At 40.4% G+C, this 17323-nt stretch overlaps 1 protein-coding gene across 2 annotated transcripts in view; it reads right to left on the bottom strand.

The window, feature by feature from the left end:
• LOC111265325 (glutamate-gated chloride channel) overlaps positions 1-15779 on the bottom strand; it is a 24992-nt gene extending 9213 nt beyond the window's left edge. Inside the window, exons 1-2 of one of the 2 annotated variants that reach the window (XM_022841922.2) lie at positions 15107-15779; positions 8379-8477 (exon numbers count right to left, since the gene is read on the bottom strand). In XM_022841922.2, coding sequence (XP_022697657.1) covers positions 8379-8477; positions 15107-15201 — 194 coding nt within the window. In that variant the 5' untranslated portion in view covers positions 15202-15779. Of the gene's footprint in view, positions 1-8378; positions 8478-14910 lie in introns of both variants that reach the window. The other variant, XM_022841929.2, reaches the window with a different exon arrangement.
• Positions 15780-17323: the final 1544 nt, after the last annotated feature.

The raw sequence follows: 17323 nt of genomic DNA on the forward strand, positions 1-17323 counted from the left end.
TAGTTAAAGAAAAAAGGACCAGCCCACGATATGGAGTGCGCCAGTAATTGCAGAAATTTGAAAACAAGCGCCTAATTAACTACCATGAATCATGGACAAAGGTGACTATACTAAAGGACCAGGAAGCAATTCGATGTTGTAAAAAAATAGCTAAGAAGGTTCAGATAGAGCAATATAATTGTCTGCCAGTCTTAGTGGCCTGCTTATATCTATCAGTAGATTCAGTTGCTATTGAAAGCTCTGTGTGGTGATAAAGCATCAGTTTGGCTGACAGTCACAGCTACTTAATAATTGTAATGGCTTTGAAGACAAGTAAGTGGTCTAAATATGAAGACCGATGACAAGGCAAATCTGACTATCCAGTAATAACTATTTGCAATAATTGGACGAAACTAATTCCATCTCCTTCTCAATATTTTCCACCTGCATGACTCGCTCTTAATACTTTGTAACACAAAGAAGTTTCACGCAGAAATTCGCTTACAGAAACTAGTTACCTTTGACACTTACATTGGTCCATATTGTTGCTTTGTATTCCTATGTGCAGCACACCTTTTTTTACTATTCATATTATCTGTACTAGTACTTCGGATTTTCTCGGTGATAAGTTCTTCTTTAGAGAAGTACACTGCGCTGGAAGAAATTTTATTTTGTTGAACATCGACGCGCTGCTGTGCGTTGTCATCGTTAGGTTAAGAATAGCATAAAGGCAAGAAAGCCGGTTCAACGAGAGCGAAGCTTAGACCCATTACTTTAGGTAGTTCGAAATACATTTCGTTTCTATGTGATTAAGCGTAAAATAATTATTCATCAGTATAAAACAATTGGATCAATGATAATCGATTGCGGTGGGCTAGCGTTTCCGACTAGATTGAATTAAAAATACAGAGTTATAATGATATCTATTATGTAAATACTAAGCCAACAACGTTTTTCGTCGATCCGAACAATGAGTAAAATATCTCTAGCAACGCGACTATGATGTCTAATAACTATTTTGGTAACTGAATGCTACAAATAAGTGCGTGCATACTATATCTTCGTTATATATTCATATATAATGCACTTGCATTGTATACGCCAAACTTCTCAAACGGACTTGACCTAAATTGCCTCTAAACTGAGTAAAATCTAAAACGTAGACCACTTATCCATAACAAGGTAAGGTAGGCTCAAAGATGAAGGCTTAATGAAGTCATCTTGAATCCACCTGCCGCTCGACCATTCGTTATTAAGCTTTGTCGGCCTTGTGCCAAATGTTGTTCACCTGCACAGGCCAAACCTAACGGTGTAAGGGATGTTTTTACACAGATTATTCGAAGCTATTTAGAGGGCAGCTGCCTCTACTAGGGACATTTGCTTTTCAAGACAAGTGAATCGAATTGGGTTAGGCGGAGCCGAAGGAGACAATTGTCACATCGCCTTCTAGAAGGGGCTAAGCGGTTACCGTAAGGCCGTAAAAGCTGCATGTGATGCAAGATGGAGAATCGTCCTAAATCAGATGTGTACTGCAGCGAGTGCTCTTAGTAGCAACGGTGCTATGAGAGTTCTTCAGGACGAATCGGTTTCGACATACCGGTAGTCCTTGTGATAGTTTAGTAAGTAACGTATTTATCTGCTAAGCTTAGGAGCATGTTGTGGTCTAGTCCTGCACCCGGGTATAGAAAGATTTCGTTTCATGCCGGGAGTCAGCTGTCTGATAAGATGCCTAAAGGCGGTACCGGACATAAAATTCGAAATATAGGGGGCATACCGGTAATAGCGACTGTTGAAACTCCGCTAAAACAACATTGAGAAGCTAGGACGGATGAATAGTAAATCATCGGTTAATGTGAAAGCGCTTGAATATTTAGCTAGGAATAAAAATCGAGTTACGCCTTTCATGCAATTTGTGTTGTAATCACCGCAAAATAAATGTATTCATTCGAGTTAGAGCTGAAACATACGTTGTTACTGGGAATAGATCACTATTTTTTTTTACAACAGTACCGTTTAGCTTTTATATCTTCTCTCTCACAGAACAACTGTTATAATCGCTTCCTGTATATCGAAGGGTTCTCTTTAATGCTACGGCAACTATGCTTCACAGGGACTAGATTTGCTGTCTCAACTAATAGCAGATGGCATAGAAAAATCATTGGTAATGGTCTACGAGTGCAGAAATGAAGAATGCTTCAATTTGAAGTGCTAATGTAAATAAGAACAAGTCTATCGACTTTTTTTGGACTAAACTCTCTACCCTTGACAGGGCACTTTGTTATCTGTCATAGCGCAGTGCCCAGAGTAGTGTGTTAGTGAAGTTTTTGGGGTTGTTGATATGAAGCGGTTATCTTAGTTCAGTCAGGGACATCTCTGCTTTCTCAGACCCGGTATACAGGGCACGAAAATTGAACAAATTACATTGAGAAATCATATATGTATTACAGCAGGTATAGTTATCAATTAGTTATCTATTGCAAGGCTGTTATTAGGCTGTCATAATGTAAACAAAGAAAGATCACCTGTTGTTATCATTTAAATTATAAATAGAAAAACATATGATGTAAAGACGGCAGATCTAGCTATATGAACATTCTGTAAAAATGAGAAGCCTCCTAAAGGTGTGGTACAGTTCTTATAGATTGAATTATAATTGAATAGTAGAACAACTTGTTTCATTGTGCGATTAGCATGGATCGAGATGAACTATGAGATGCTGAGAATACACAAGACTTATTTCAAAGGTGTTAAATCATCCAATTTAGCTGGATAGACTTTTAAATACGGTTCATTTCCGAAGGTGGGAAAGACAGTAGCTATTTTGCTTTACGCACGCCTATTTGCGAAAATAACGTAGTAAATTTAGAGGATGCCCCCTCACCGGTTACCGTAAGGCACCAGGAAGACGAACGCTAAACACACCACAGGGCAGTATTCATCCTCATATTCCAGTCAATGACAAAGTAAATAAAGGAATCTGAATGATCTTAGCGCTTGCATAAAGATCAGTCCGCCTGACTCGCAAGCTTCATTTTACGCTAGATCATAATATTATAACATACGTATTTGGGGAATAGCGCAATATACTTGTCCTACCTAGAATAAAATATGAAGAATAGACGTATATAATATAACGTAACCTAATAATATATAGGTAAGACGTTATGCAAGGAAAATTCTGTTTGTATGAACCGTGGCGATCTTAGGGCACAAATTGTAAAAAAATGCTGCAAAACTATATTCGTTTGGTAATTGATTCGGTAATTACAAGCTAACCTCAAGGGTAACGCGTTTACCCCCTGGTAATAGATATAATTAAGCGTAATGGTGATTCATTTACTCATGACGTTATATATTATTATATTTCTTAATGGGTAAGGTCAATCAGGAAACTTGCTTTCTACCGACCCCGTAAACTAAAAAATTTTCCTATTTTTTAATTGTATGATATCTGTGATCATCTTGAATTCGTGTATAATTACCATGGAAAGGTAGTCGATATACTCTTGGGACAATGGTATCTAAATACTATGTGAATCTAAGGACTCCACGAGGCCTTCAAGTCTTTGTCATAAGAATTGAAAGCTAAAATTACAGTTGGACCATGGCCACTTGACCCTTTTGGGAATACCAGTTCTAAAAGAACACTTCCTTACTCTGAATAATATAACCTAATTACTCGAATGAACACTGCTATAACAAATGTTTTTCTGTAAGATTTATATATTTATTATCTGAATCATACAGAGTTGTGAAAACTAAGCGACTGAGAAATGTTTTGAAGTAGAATTTCCTCGTCGTAAACGTTTGGCTAGTCAGCCTTTGCAGTCTCATTTCAGATCCATATCGATTACGTGATCCATGACGTCATTTTGTGTGACGTAGCTTATTACACGTCGCACGAATCGTGGGTCGGGCAGATATAAAATCTTCCTGGTGCAAGGGTTTAGCATACACTAAGATCAACATCGACCTGATTTATGCCTCTTAGAATTAATACTTCTAATATTCGAGCGAGCCTTTATTTAGCCTGGTCATACTTTACGGTAAGCTGGTAACAATAATACAAAAATGATTTAAAAAAAATCACCTGCTTTCACCAGTAATTGGGTCGTAAGCGTTAGATTCGTTGTGTAAACACTTTGCCGCCACAGTTCCCACACTAGTTCGTGCAGTTATTGCTTGTGGCTGGAAGCCTATGTTCCAGTGATGACCGGGTCCGAGACAAATGAATTTGTTGAAAGGTACTGGTTTGAAGGTATCACTAGTTGGGATTAAAATGAGATAACAATGTAGCACGAAGCAAATCGAGCTACATAAACATTCAATCTATAACAGATAGAAAATTCACCTTTTTCTATTATCGGTGCTTAAAACTAGACATAGCCGTCCTATTATACTATTTGATATGCAGTATTTTATCAGTACACTGAATATCCCAGATCCAACTTAAACGACTGAGAGCCGTCATCGCTAATTGATTTGTGCGGTACCGGTGAAAGCGGACCCAGCGAAATTCGCACGTCTACTAATGAAGCGGGTCTTCAGTATAATATCACAAATAATACGTATTTAGATATCTCCTGACCTTTAATGTTTTCCGAGTTGGGAACAAACGTATGCTTATCATGGTTTTTCACGTACCATAGAAGTAGAGCCATGCTGTTAGGTTTGTTTGTTTGTTTACGACAAAATGCATAGTTAGACGTATTAAAAATAGTTGTTCTAAATTTGAAAACTCTTAGTTTACTCCGGAATTAGCTGCAGTCCGGTCGTTTGAAAACACGGTCTATTAGACCAGCACCAGGCAATTGTACCTACAAATGTGGGTTAGCTATTATCTTGTCGGAGTAGAAACAGCATTTTATTTGTAGTTCGTTATTGTTTATGTCGAGATACTTGCTTCTCGTATTGAATACTTTATTACATTTCTATAGGAATAACTGTTGTTCACTGAGCGTTTGAGAAACAATATTAAATCATTACTAAGCTGCTTAAAATAAAAACGTTTACTAAATTACTTACATCAGGCCCCACTTATATCGAGTAGGCGTCACCCACCGACAGGTCAGATACGGTCAGATGGTTTTTGCTGAACCTCTAAGGGTCAATGCGAGATTTAGCCTGCATACCTGTACTTCATCATTGTTATTCAAGTAAGGCCAATTTAATCGGCATCAGGTATCCGAAATGACCTGACGGCCTGGTCTAGAGCAGGATACATCTTGGAATCTTTTTTCTCTAGTGAAAATAGCGATAGCACCCATATAATAGGACGTGAAAACACCATTCAGGCAGTTTACTTGACATTCAATCAGTTTCTTCCTTGCTGCTACTCTGAATGACTCATCTGTTGATCGGAAAGGTTTATTTATTACTGAAACAACTGTAGCAGTCTTATTCAAGCATAACATTAGATAATTAGTTATATGATTGTAACAACGTACAACTCATTGAGTGAACCACCCTCGAATACACGGGACGACCATTGTAGGCTACTATGTTGCAATGTTTCAACTTCTCTGCCGCGCAGGCTTTTCTAGAATTTCGAAAGATTTGTTTGCCTCTTCGAAAGAGGCTTAGCTTAGACGCAAGTATCATATTCAAGAGTTAGGATGGAAAACAAGCGAACAACGTATCAACAACTCCGCTATACCACAAGCGATTAGAACTACCGGTAAATATGCGGATCCTAGACAGGATGTATCGTGAAAAGTTGTGCCCGTGTGCTATGTCGAAAGATTTTCGGCGTATCATACAAATATTTCGAATGGTAGAACGAAAAAAGAAAACAAAAAAAAAAATGTTATTAAATGCCCTTCTTTTTTTTTCTATACAGATATTTTTTTTCTACACAGAATTTCGTTTATGTCGTGTTTACAGCAGGCAACAATATGCTAAAAAAAATAATGTGATAAGATAATGTCGATTGAATGGGATATGTCAGGCTAAATAAACAGGCAAAATATTGTGATAGAAAGATAAGCGGGACATATTACTGGTACAGCACTAACTACAAACAAACTCGGTGACGAAGGCTTAGGGCTCATAAGTTGTTAATTACAAAACCTATTTTAAAAGAAATAGGTTTTGTTTAATTCAAGCTAAAATTTATAAACAAGCATATATACATGTTTCTAGGATCCATGATCGTGTCCTAGTTCCTAGTGTCCTACACTTGCACTAGTTCGAGAGCTTGAAAACCCTTGCTGAGATAGGGCAGCTCTCGCTTTTCCTGTAAAATCAGTCCAGTTTTCGAAGAGGTCATAACCTCAAAGAATCGAGAGCTGTAAGTAGACTCATACGAATGATTGCTGATTTCTTCCGCGTTGCGTTCAAAAGGAAAAACTATTCTATTCACCACGCTAACGCTTAGAACCTAATGCTATCGCCTGAGTACTCTTGGATCTTAGGGACATGTTGTGGTCTATATTCAAAGCCGAGCATAGCCCGGGCTGGAAGCCAGCCGTATGATGGGATGCCTAACGGTGATACTGGACATAGAAAGGCTGTTTTGGATACGCAGAGACAATAGCGCGGCGGGAACTTAGCTAACAGGGGCAATCTTTGCATAGCGAATTCTTTAAAATCCAGATGTCCTATAATCCTATTTTTTCAGTGTACAGGCTACAACTGGTAGGTGAGTAGACATATACCAAAAGTTGCCTGACACATAGACTGGGGCGGCAAAAGTGGCCTGAGTTTTTCGTCGTTTTAACAGGTGTGAGTAGGCCAGCTACTTTAAGGAGTATTCAGTTTTTAGCTAAGATTAACTGAGAGTGTGAAGTCTCTTTTCGTTACAACTACTGAATAGAGTGCATCAGTTAAGGAACCAATCATGGTTGCGTACGGCAAAAACCCTTGGTAGTCAATCACTTCTACGTCTGCAATGGAAAAAACTATGCCCATAGTTTAATTTTTCTACAAGCTCAGCCTGAGTGATCCTACAAATTTTCAAAAACTATAAAAGAAAAACTTGATAGAACGCGCTTAAAGCGTTTTCTATTGCACTTAAAATCCAATAAAATTGGCTGCTTTGATATACCTCTAATTCCGATTAACTGGAATCTGATTGAAGGCGGGCATATCGCGCTTTGAGTGAATTCCTACCCAACTATTTGATACGAAACTATGGCATAGTCTTTGTATTGTAGTTATGCTCATTATTTATAAAAAACTTGATAGTATCGCGACATCGGAAAATCAGCAGGTAGACACGTGTGGCGTTTTCTCGTTTTTTTTGGGGCTGACCATTAATTCTATATTTAACTCTCGAAGAGTCAGCCAACGGACAGCGGTTTTTGAACACCCATTAGACCTAGAAACAAATGGGGTGTCTATGTCGGAAACCGGGCTGGGCATATTCTATTAGGCGCTAGAAAGAGCGCCGGACGCAAAACTCGAAACAGTTATTAGTCTCAAAGGGCTTGCAGGATTTTAGGTGAACGGAGTAGGTACGATTCAACATGGATATTGTCTTTATAAAACTAAGATACTGATATGCCCAGTCATTTTGACCGACTGGACCAGTAATACTGGACATAAGTAGTAAAGCATCCGCTGCGCTTGATAAGGTGGTCATTTTAAATAGAATAAAGTGTAAAGGAAATGAGCAATCTTCAGCTGAATATTCAATAAACGGACTGAGCTTGGAATGGCAAACAGTAAGCACAGGGAGCGGGTTAACAGTCGATTGCCGAAAGCGATTAGCAGACCGAACGATAGGCGGGCCGCATCGGTCTTCGAATCCATGTTGAAATTTCTAACTTGAAACACTATAGTACTAAAGAAGTAGAATGAAACAAACTGCCACACGATAACATCTGAATACCTAGAATTAAAGTCAATATCATTATATGGTTTATCTGTGATAGACTCTTACTTGACCGTGTAAATTGATAGACAACTCTATGTTGAGCTCTTCTCAGCATTCAGCATTTAATGAACTTGTCTTAAATAATGTATTTCAGGCATTTCCAGACACAAAGTCGCACATATTAATGATACGATTATTTGGTTTAAAGCTTATGAAGTCAGTAAAATTTCGGCCGACGAAATAAAACTACAGACCCTTTAGTTAAAGCGTGTCAACACTGATATCGCCTTTAAAGGCGTAGTACCCGTGGTTAGGTAGAGGCTATCTCGCTTTTGCCATTGAGTTTTTGTCACGCAATCACCCACGACGTAAAGTTAAATCTCTGCTGCCCCCTTTCGCTGATTTTTTTGTAAGTCATCGGGAAAATAGGAGTCTTTATTTCCACAAAATAGATTCATTTCCTATGGATCATGCAGTAATGGGTGCGGGATAACGAAGGCTGATATGTTTGCACGACACTCTAGTCCTACGAATGCAACATGCCAAGCGTATTGAATTTAGGAGAACACGGTATCTTGTTTACTTAGTTTCCCGGTATGGAGACGTCAAAGATATCAAGCTGGTTTCTTCTTGATCGTCCACTTTGACAACTTTGTCCTCGGAAATACTCGCTGGACTGTCCCTGTAGAACACAAATGAAGTTCTGTTTGATTAAAAACGATATATTTGAAATTGCTACGTAGCACGATCAGCCAACAGAGATGTCACGAAAGGTAGGAGCATATAGACAGTTGAATTTCTATTTTGAAGACAGTTTCTAGATCGACTACTCAGATAATGTTGTGATAGCAGAGTTGGCAAAACCGTTTTAACTATCTAGATAGCTTTCACTAGAAGCACGATTTTTTCGACTCTAAGTATAGAATAATATCTATTATATGTCACGGGTATTTAGTTGAAATTTAACAGAGCAGATTTTAGTTTGTTACATTGTCACACTTTGCAATTACCCTCAATAGATTTCTAAAATGCTACCTATTGTACAATTGTTCGGAAGTGGCGTACTTGCTCCGTACCACAGTGAGTGCAGTCTTAATAAACGATAAGCTGTTCTGATTGTTTCCGGTGTTCCGACTTTGACAAAGATGCACCGGTCCCCATTGTTTACTGCTATCCACTGTTTGACCAGTGGTTCTTTTGGTGTGAGTAAGTGACAGACAATTTGGCAAATACACTTAATCTTCCCAAATTTGAAACAGCATCAGATACAGCGGTAACACCAGAAGCATGGTTGATTTAAATGGCAGAAAACGGCAGATCTAATCTACCGTAGATAGGTTTTTTTTACAGTCACCCATCTGGTTACACATCCTCGTGTCATCCTGTTCTCAGACGCCATAATCCGGTCCGTATATTCAATCCGGCATGTTTGCCCTGGCACAGCTACTGTATACGGTACCATTGATGAAGGAGTAATGCCCGATAGGATTAGTGCTCTATATAGCAGCATAAGCGTTATAGGGTGCGGTAGCTGCTACATAACGGAGAATTCACACTGTTTTCTGGTCTGCTAAAATACGAGAAACGTTAAACATCCCTACCATGCAGTAGCTTCATGCGCTTCCATTTAGTAAGCGTCCATTGTTGTGTCTGCAATGGTGCAATGATAACGTGTTTACCTGTTAACTCGCGTAAGGCAAAATTTGGATCGAGAAAGAAACAGTGAAGGCGATGCTGAATAACAATAATCATCATCGCCTCGCCGGTTCGATCCACACAGATTAATCGTGCCGAGCGCCTCAGAGGACCTTAAAGCAGTCCTAAACAGCGTATCGAGCTCTGTTACAGAAGGGGTACTTAAGAATTAACCATAGAAAAAAAAATGATATTTGTTCGCATAGCGTAAATAGCAAATCCGAGTGAGTCTAGAGACTTCTGCACGATGCAACCGGATGCAATTAATATTGTGTCCGGTTGCATCGTACGGGGGGAGCCCCTGCTGCTGAACTTATGATAGCTGCTACTTTTTTCCCTCGTTTTGCCGTTTGCAATTTTACTTGTCATATGCTTGGTATCTGGGTTGCTCCTTGCGTTTGTCAATCGATCATGCCTCTTTTTGGTGAGACCGTTGCCCGGTGGTCGAGTTACCCCAATGGACGAAGGTCAGACGAGACCGTCCACGTCAGTATCTCGAGATACGCCATATCGAGGTGGCAACCTTTGTCGACTATTTGTGACTGCATAGCACAATTTCGTAGACATCGCTACAACTTCTCGTGACCCTACTAATACTAAGGTTGAACTCACTACAGTTGTCAATGCTAATACACACCTCAGCCCGGCAAAACGAGGTAGCGAATACAGGGAACGAGCCCGTAAGGAACAACGATATAGAGGCAGATTGAAGCTCGTATCTTTGTAATAAGATGTAACCAGCCTGTGCTTCAGTGCGTATCTGTTTAAATCGAAGCGAGCTGCCCTTTCTGCATAGCTTCCTGCGTGAAATCGCCGCTAGTCAAAGTTACTGGCGAAAAGGAGTCCTGGTAGGCTTCATCCAAGCCTATGTACAAAGAGGCATACATACACGCGCGCACTTCCAGAAACTATAGCGTAGTTCAGCTTATGCCCATTAAAGTAAGCGTATGTGGTCAGGATCAATTACATACCCATCGTGAACTTAATGTGCTGACTTTACAGTGATGTACAATGATGTCTACGTGTTATGTATTGAGAATATTTGTATATGTTGTGCTCGTTATTATCTGTATGGATGTATCAAGACAGATACATGTCGTCTCAGAGTACGCTAGCCAAATGTGTACCTAGTAATTGATTTGTATGGTTAATGATTAAATTTGTATGGTAGTTATCTTTCCGAACGTAACTACTATATTTCTATTACCACTTTTACCAAGTAAAGACTGGACATGTTCAGGAACTCCGGAACACGTAGCTAACTCAAGGTTGTAGGCACTATTTTCATTGGCGGACGTTTCTAATGGGTTCATAATTCGCTAATGACGTACGAAAACAAAAACGATACTCTATGCATAGCATTGATTGTATATTAGTAGTTTCGGTCAACGACGTACATATTAGAACCTTATTTATACGATAGTCGTCCTATTCAGTAGATCGTGTATGCTATTCAATGCCATTGAATTGTTGGCCTTCGTTAGACATAAATAAATACCTTTTCCAGCAACTAATCAAGTCGTCTTATTTTTAAGCTAAACTTTCCTTAACTGCGAACTACGCAAGTTACATTCCGGAATAGCATCTTGTCGTCTGGTTGACTGTAAGGGCTATCATGCGGGTTTATAATCTTTCAATCCGATTTAGGGCAAAGTGAGAAATAATAACATTCGTGTTCGCACCTCTAAACGTTCCGATAGTGGAAGCTTTGTTCGATTCGCAAAACAAACAGGATTCCTTCAGGGCACTTAGATCATGGATAAATCTGGAGAAAAAGATACTGATACTTCTCAAACTCATTCCCATTCCGTACGGTGGGTAATGATATCTTGAACCCCAATGCGTTGTTGACAGAAACCACCGATTTTCTCATTTAGAAAAAATAACGCGAAAAAAGCAGGGAAAGTTGTCATTCTGACGGAGCATATAACCGGTATTTTACGAACAACAGGAAGAACATGGCTACCAAAGTAAAACTACTAAGTAATATCGCAAACATATGACAGACATTCGAATACCCGAAGCACTCCTAGATATACTAGCTACCTGTCAAGCTGTGCCGCGATAGCAAGCTTCCCTTTATTAGAAAAACAATTACTTGAGAACGTTATTTTTTGAACACATGTATTTTAATTTGCATCACGCTGGCTGGTAACGTGTTCTGGTTTTATATAATAGTTCAAACGATATCTGTTATAAACGCAGTGGTACTCAAGGCTGACATAAAAATGCAGCGAACGTTCTTGACAATTAACGCACGATAAAAACCAATATCTTAATACGATTCTCTTAATGTAATATTATAGTATATCAGGTGTATAGAACAAGCCCGGTCCATCGATGACGTGAAATATATTCACGAAGCTTTGGTGAAGTGTCGCTTTCTAATCGAAGTGTGAAATGGATAGTTCGTCGTTGCATGCACTATTTCTGAAAGTATTTAGTACTGATTCGACTGAAGTGGCGACGCTTGGCGTCTGTGACAACAGAAAAGAACGGACTGATATGTAGACAAGAAATTGCTATCGAAAGTGAATGCACCTAAGTGAAGCTTTGGTAAAGCTCCGAGGATTTGAAGCTGGGACTTTATTTCACTTGGAATTTTTTCTGGTGCATTGTGGACGCAATACCTTTCCTAGTATTACTTCACCGTTTAAGAGGTCGACGGTAATATCTGCAAATGAACATTTGATCTTGCTTGTATAGACACACGTTAGAGGCTAAATTTAGCCAGTAACATCAGTAGGAAATGGTACCGTTTAGCAAACAAAAAATAGAAGTGGCAAAAAAAAACGACATGGATTCTCATGCAAAAAAGATCTTTCTCGCAATCGCAGGGCATGATCCGAGAGACAATGCAATGAAACTTTAGCAAATTGCAAGGGTTACCATAGCTCTTCCTGACAGGTATTAGCCTCTTAGCTATCTGGTCGATACGAACCTAGGTCGATATGATTCCTAGGAGCCACTAATACTAGAAATATTGATAAATTATAATATTACCGAGAAAGGTATATTGCGAATTAGGCTTGGGTTGGGTCCTTCGGCAATAAGTAACTCGAGGAATTTATGCACAGTTCATACTGTAAACGGTACACGTGTTTGGAGAACTAAGGATGGCCATTTTTTGCTTTTAGTAATAAATATTGTCTTTCATACTGTTAGATGACAACTGTTTTTTAGCCCTTGCTTTGATAATTGCTTTCTGATCCACAACTTTAAAAAATTTAAAAGGTATATTTTGACTTTAGAAGAAATGGCATCTATTAACAAGACACAATAAACTCTGCGATTTTGGTTTCATGTTTACTTTGATAAACGAGCCGGTCACTATGTGAGGGGACAGAATGCGCTCCATCAATAAAACCATTGTTTTCTTCAACATACTTTACAACATCATGTATGCGTATATATTAAATATCGATAATATAACAAGGGCTGTTTGTGAATCTGCGAAAACTCCGTATGAAACAATGGAATCATCTAGATATTTCAATCATTGCTGTTAGGAGATCCAAGATGGATCACAACAATATTTAGGTAACAGATGACACAGTGCACCAAAATATTATATTCCATTTCCCTTCATTTACTAATTTGCCTATTAAGTATAGTATGTTAGCCGGGAACATCCAATTGCACCGCATATTCAGCGCATAGGTGGCCAAATGAAAAAAAAGTTTTCTTTACCATTCAACCAAATCTTTTTTAACACAGTATCACTAGTGAGTCCTATGCCTCCTCATTCATGTGAAAGAGAATCGCAGGCTCACAAAGAGAGCTTTCTCACTTTTAAGGAGACGCAAGCTCATGTTCAACGTACGATAACGCTACTACCAAACGACGTCTATACCTTGGCAGCGCCGGTGATTTTTGCGGCGGCCGCTGCCACAGATCGGTTGTTTCTGCTGCTAGTGACGGCACCGGCGGGCCCCAGTCGATATCCGACTACAACAGCGCTGGTGAGGGATAAAATTAGAACTCGGTGGCGATGGCAGCAGTAGAAGCTGCTTACCGACTACTATTGTACTCTCACAGTAAAGGACGTCGTTTAAGACCCAATACTGCTGTTGTGCCTCATCGTATCGGTGGCAAATATAGGAGTAGAAATCTTAGTGGCTGTGGGGAGCCCCGGTTCGAAAACTAGGCCTAGCAACCTGTGTTACAGGATGCGACTGAGCGCCAGCAACCAACAGACATACACGCGCGCGCGCGCGCGCGCGCGCTCGCATAGAGAGACATTCCATACCATGCTCGAAAATGGTCGAGTCTGCTAGTGGTCTCTTACGGTGGCCCCATATAATCATACAGCAAACGCGTGGTTAGTGCAATAGAAAGCGGATAGTACCAGCAGATAATACTTGTGTTGAAAAGAGATTAAAGCGGTCAGGTATGTAAAGCAGCGTTTGCCGAAGGCTACAGTCAGCGGGGCAACGCAGCGGGGCAAATTGACACGATATTCTGGCATGTGCGTGATCACGTCGTCCATAAATAGTGGTTCGGGAATACATACGCAGACTAATAGTTGGCGTCTAGGGTGATTAGTAGTTACGGAATACGTCTCACTGAGTTTTTATCCCGCTCGAATAGCGGGCTATGTCAGGTTTTTTCTGTTCTCCAGTTCATTATAGGGACGATGACTGATCAGACTTATAAGATCACATAAGCAAGGTCGATTGGCTCTCGTATTGACGATCACACCTTGATTGAGGGATGCATCCGGAGATATTTACTTTCGTGACGTATACGTTTATCTTCGCAGCATCCGATTAAGGGAAACTATTTTGCTTGAAGACATCGTTTGTGTACACCGCGTTCTCTACAATGTAAGAGCGATTAGTGTACCTCGGTACCGTTGTGAGCTCTCCGCATCAGGTGGTCACAGCTGGCGTACTTACTGTTTTCAAATTTAGAGACCGTTGCTATGTGAATATCCATCCGTCAGTTTATTTCAAAGACCTCTTTCTAAGAGTTATGAATCTATATATATATATATATATATATATATACGTTGAAGCGCATCGCTGCGCGTCTAGCCTATGCTAAAGATTTGATCGCGGAGGCAATATTTTCTATGAAAGACTTTTGGTGCTTGTTGCCGATTTAATGAACTTTCAATCCAAATAATCCTGCTTTATCGTTACCTACTACATAAGCTCGTTCCTCTGTTATTCCCTCTTGGCCAACACGCGATTCTTAAATACTTTCGTGATTTTTCTTATATATTAATATTACTCTCGACTCTTACAGCAGAACAGTTGTTTATTGATTTCGTGCTAGTAGCCTCCACTGTGTCACAGCCGAAGGCGCTTAGAAGCCTCTACTGCCCAAAGATGCCTTGGTCTCCCTCCTTATATCCTCCTTATAATTTATGCAGTCAGAGATACTACTACTGATAGAACTTCGTTCGCGCAACTTACTCGCTGACGGAGCGTTTCTGTGCGAGTGCTCCGCTGCTTAGCAAAAGCGTCAGTAGTCGAGCGACTGCTATCGCTGAAGTGGTCCGCATATTTGTTGTGGGTTGAGTTAGGGCTATTCTTTCGTGAGTTGACCTGCCGCCGACACTTTTTCTTTTTTTTTGTTGTTGTTGTAATTGTTATCGTCACTTCTGCTCACCAGTAGCGTGCCGAACAATAGCTAGGATTGTTCTCCATTCGAGTCGACAGGTTCGAGAAAAGATACCGGCGATCCATATGCACACATCTGCTCATTCACGTACGGTGAAGGCACACACGGAGTGGAGGTAGTGATTTGCCACACATTTGAACAAAGACAAGGCGATTTGAAGTAGACGCCGTGCACAAAATCACGGCTATTCAATAGCGAAGCCGACGACGCCGAATTAAGCTACCGCGGCCAAAGACATCCAACCAGTGGTCCCAGTATGAACAAAATTGACACGAACGGCCGGGAACATAACAATAATCCGGGGTGGAGTCACCACTGCTGTCAGGAACTTTGACCCGTTAAGAACAGCAAGTAACATGCGACGTACTATGTACGTTCGAACGGCATACCGAAATAGCAGCAATACGCACAAAAAGGCGCAATACTGCACAACACCATACAACATTACAATAGCTCTTTGCCCGTTCGAGGTTGTTGGGACGCGCTCGAGCTCAGCCGACGATAAGTTTGCTGGGTAGCAGGTCGCCCGTTGAAGCAGCCAAAGCAGATAAGGTGCCCAAGTGGCTCGATAGGTAATAGCTTGCTATAGTGCGACCATTTCTCGAGGCGGGCTTAAAGACGGATGCTCATGTGCTACGGGCCGCGGCCGATTTGAGAAACCCTTCTCCCTAAACGTCGTCACGTCGACCCTCGCCCCCGGTGTCGCACCAAAGCTAAGGGTAGGAAAGAGACAAAGCTAACTAACTCAGCGCACAAGCGACCTAGTGTCAGCGGAGGTATCATAGGAAAGAAAGGAGGTGAGATGGGGGTACGGCAGCATCTACTGCAAGAGTGCAGTAAACTTCTTGTCGACAGAAGGTGACAGTAGTCATTTCCTCTACCAGGGGAGCTGAAGTTGTCCTCCAGGTGTTACGTATTTGCTAACGATAGGCTGATTTGTTAATTACACCGTTACTATTGGGAGAGGGAGGGGCGTATATTTCATGAACAGATTCATTCCTGAAGTAGGCGCAACGTAATGAAATGACCATGCTTCTATCGGTAGGCGTAGGAGCTTCTATTAACGATTGTGGATTTACACTGATAAAAACCTAGATGCCACCGTTGCTGTTTATGAAAAAGCTCTGAACAACAGCAGTTAGTAATGTCGCTCTTGTGTGTTCATGCAGTTGTCAATTGTTGTTAGGTAGGCAGAAGATACCTTAATAATCGACTGATAATCCACTATCATTATTATCATTTAATAACGTGGAAAGTAAACGCGCTAATGGTAGAGACACATGTTCTTGAAATGCGGAACGAGTCGTCATTTGACATAAAATCGCAATTCAGTTGTTTTAATTAAAAATAGTTTGCGACGGTTATATAATAGTAACGTTGACGAGCGTGACGTAAAAATGCTCTCAGCATGCTTAATTTGTTTTTTCGATAGATCCTGTGTATTTCGTAAGAAACCTTGAGACGTCCTGAGTTTTTAGACAGAGGAAGAGACGGAGGAAGGGAAGGAGGGAGTGCTTTGCTCAAGCTGTCCTAGCGTCTGTCTCCGCGGCGCATTAAAAATTAGTTATTATAGCTAATTATATGTTGTTTAACGATATTGGATTTTTCACTTTTGTCGGACGATCTGGAAGCTAATACATACGTTCCAACTTGACGTCAGCTGAAATAACACTGAGAGATTTCTATTGTTTTGACCGGTTCTATCAACAGGTCTCATATATGCGGATAAAGCATGTCCTGAAATCAAGCTTCCCGGTACTTTTCATGCGAGTGAATAAACAAAATGCGATGAAGGACTTACGTTTTAGGCACTTCTGTATTGATTGGTTCTAAGAACACTTATGGTCTGAATCGAGAAGACGGTGCGATGGACAGAACTTCACCATGAGTTTGGCTCGGACGATTCTAATAAAAATTTTGTTCTTAGTCCCTTCTCCAATTCGTCTTTTGCTGAGATTAAGAAGCTGCCTGAGCACCTCAGGATATATGACTTCACATCGAAGAACTACCCAGGAAATGTTCACGGCAAGATTTTCACTTCATTGAAATCTGTGCTTCCTTGTTGTATTTGGACAGAGGTCAAAATATTGGTAATTATTCTATGGGCGCCCTGCGAGCAAACGATGTGATTTTGAGGTAAGTACCGGTCCGTGCACAATCGCTTCGAACCAGTGACCATGAGTGCAACTGTTATTTTGAGCTAAA

This window comes from Varroa jacobsoni, unplaced genomic scaffold, assembly GCF_002532875.2.
Source record: "Varroa jacobsoni isolate VJ856 unplaced genomic scaffold, vjacob_1.0 scaffold_103, whole genome shotgun sequence".
In the NCBI taxonomy this organism is placed as follows: domain Eukaryota; kingdom Metazoa; phylum Arthropoda; class Arachnida; order Mesostigmata; family Varroidae; genus Varroa; species Varroa jacobsoni.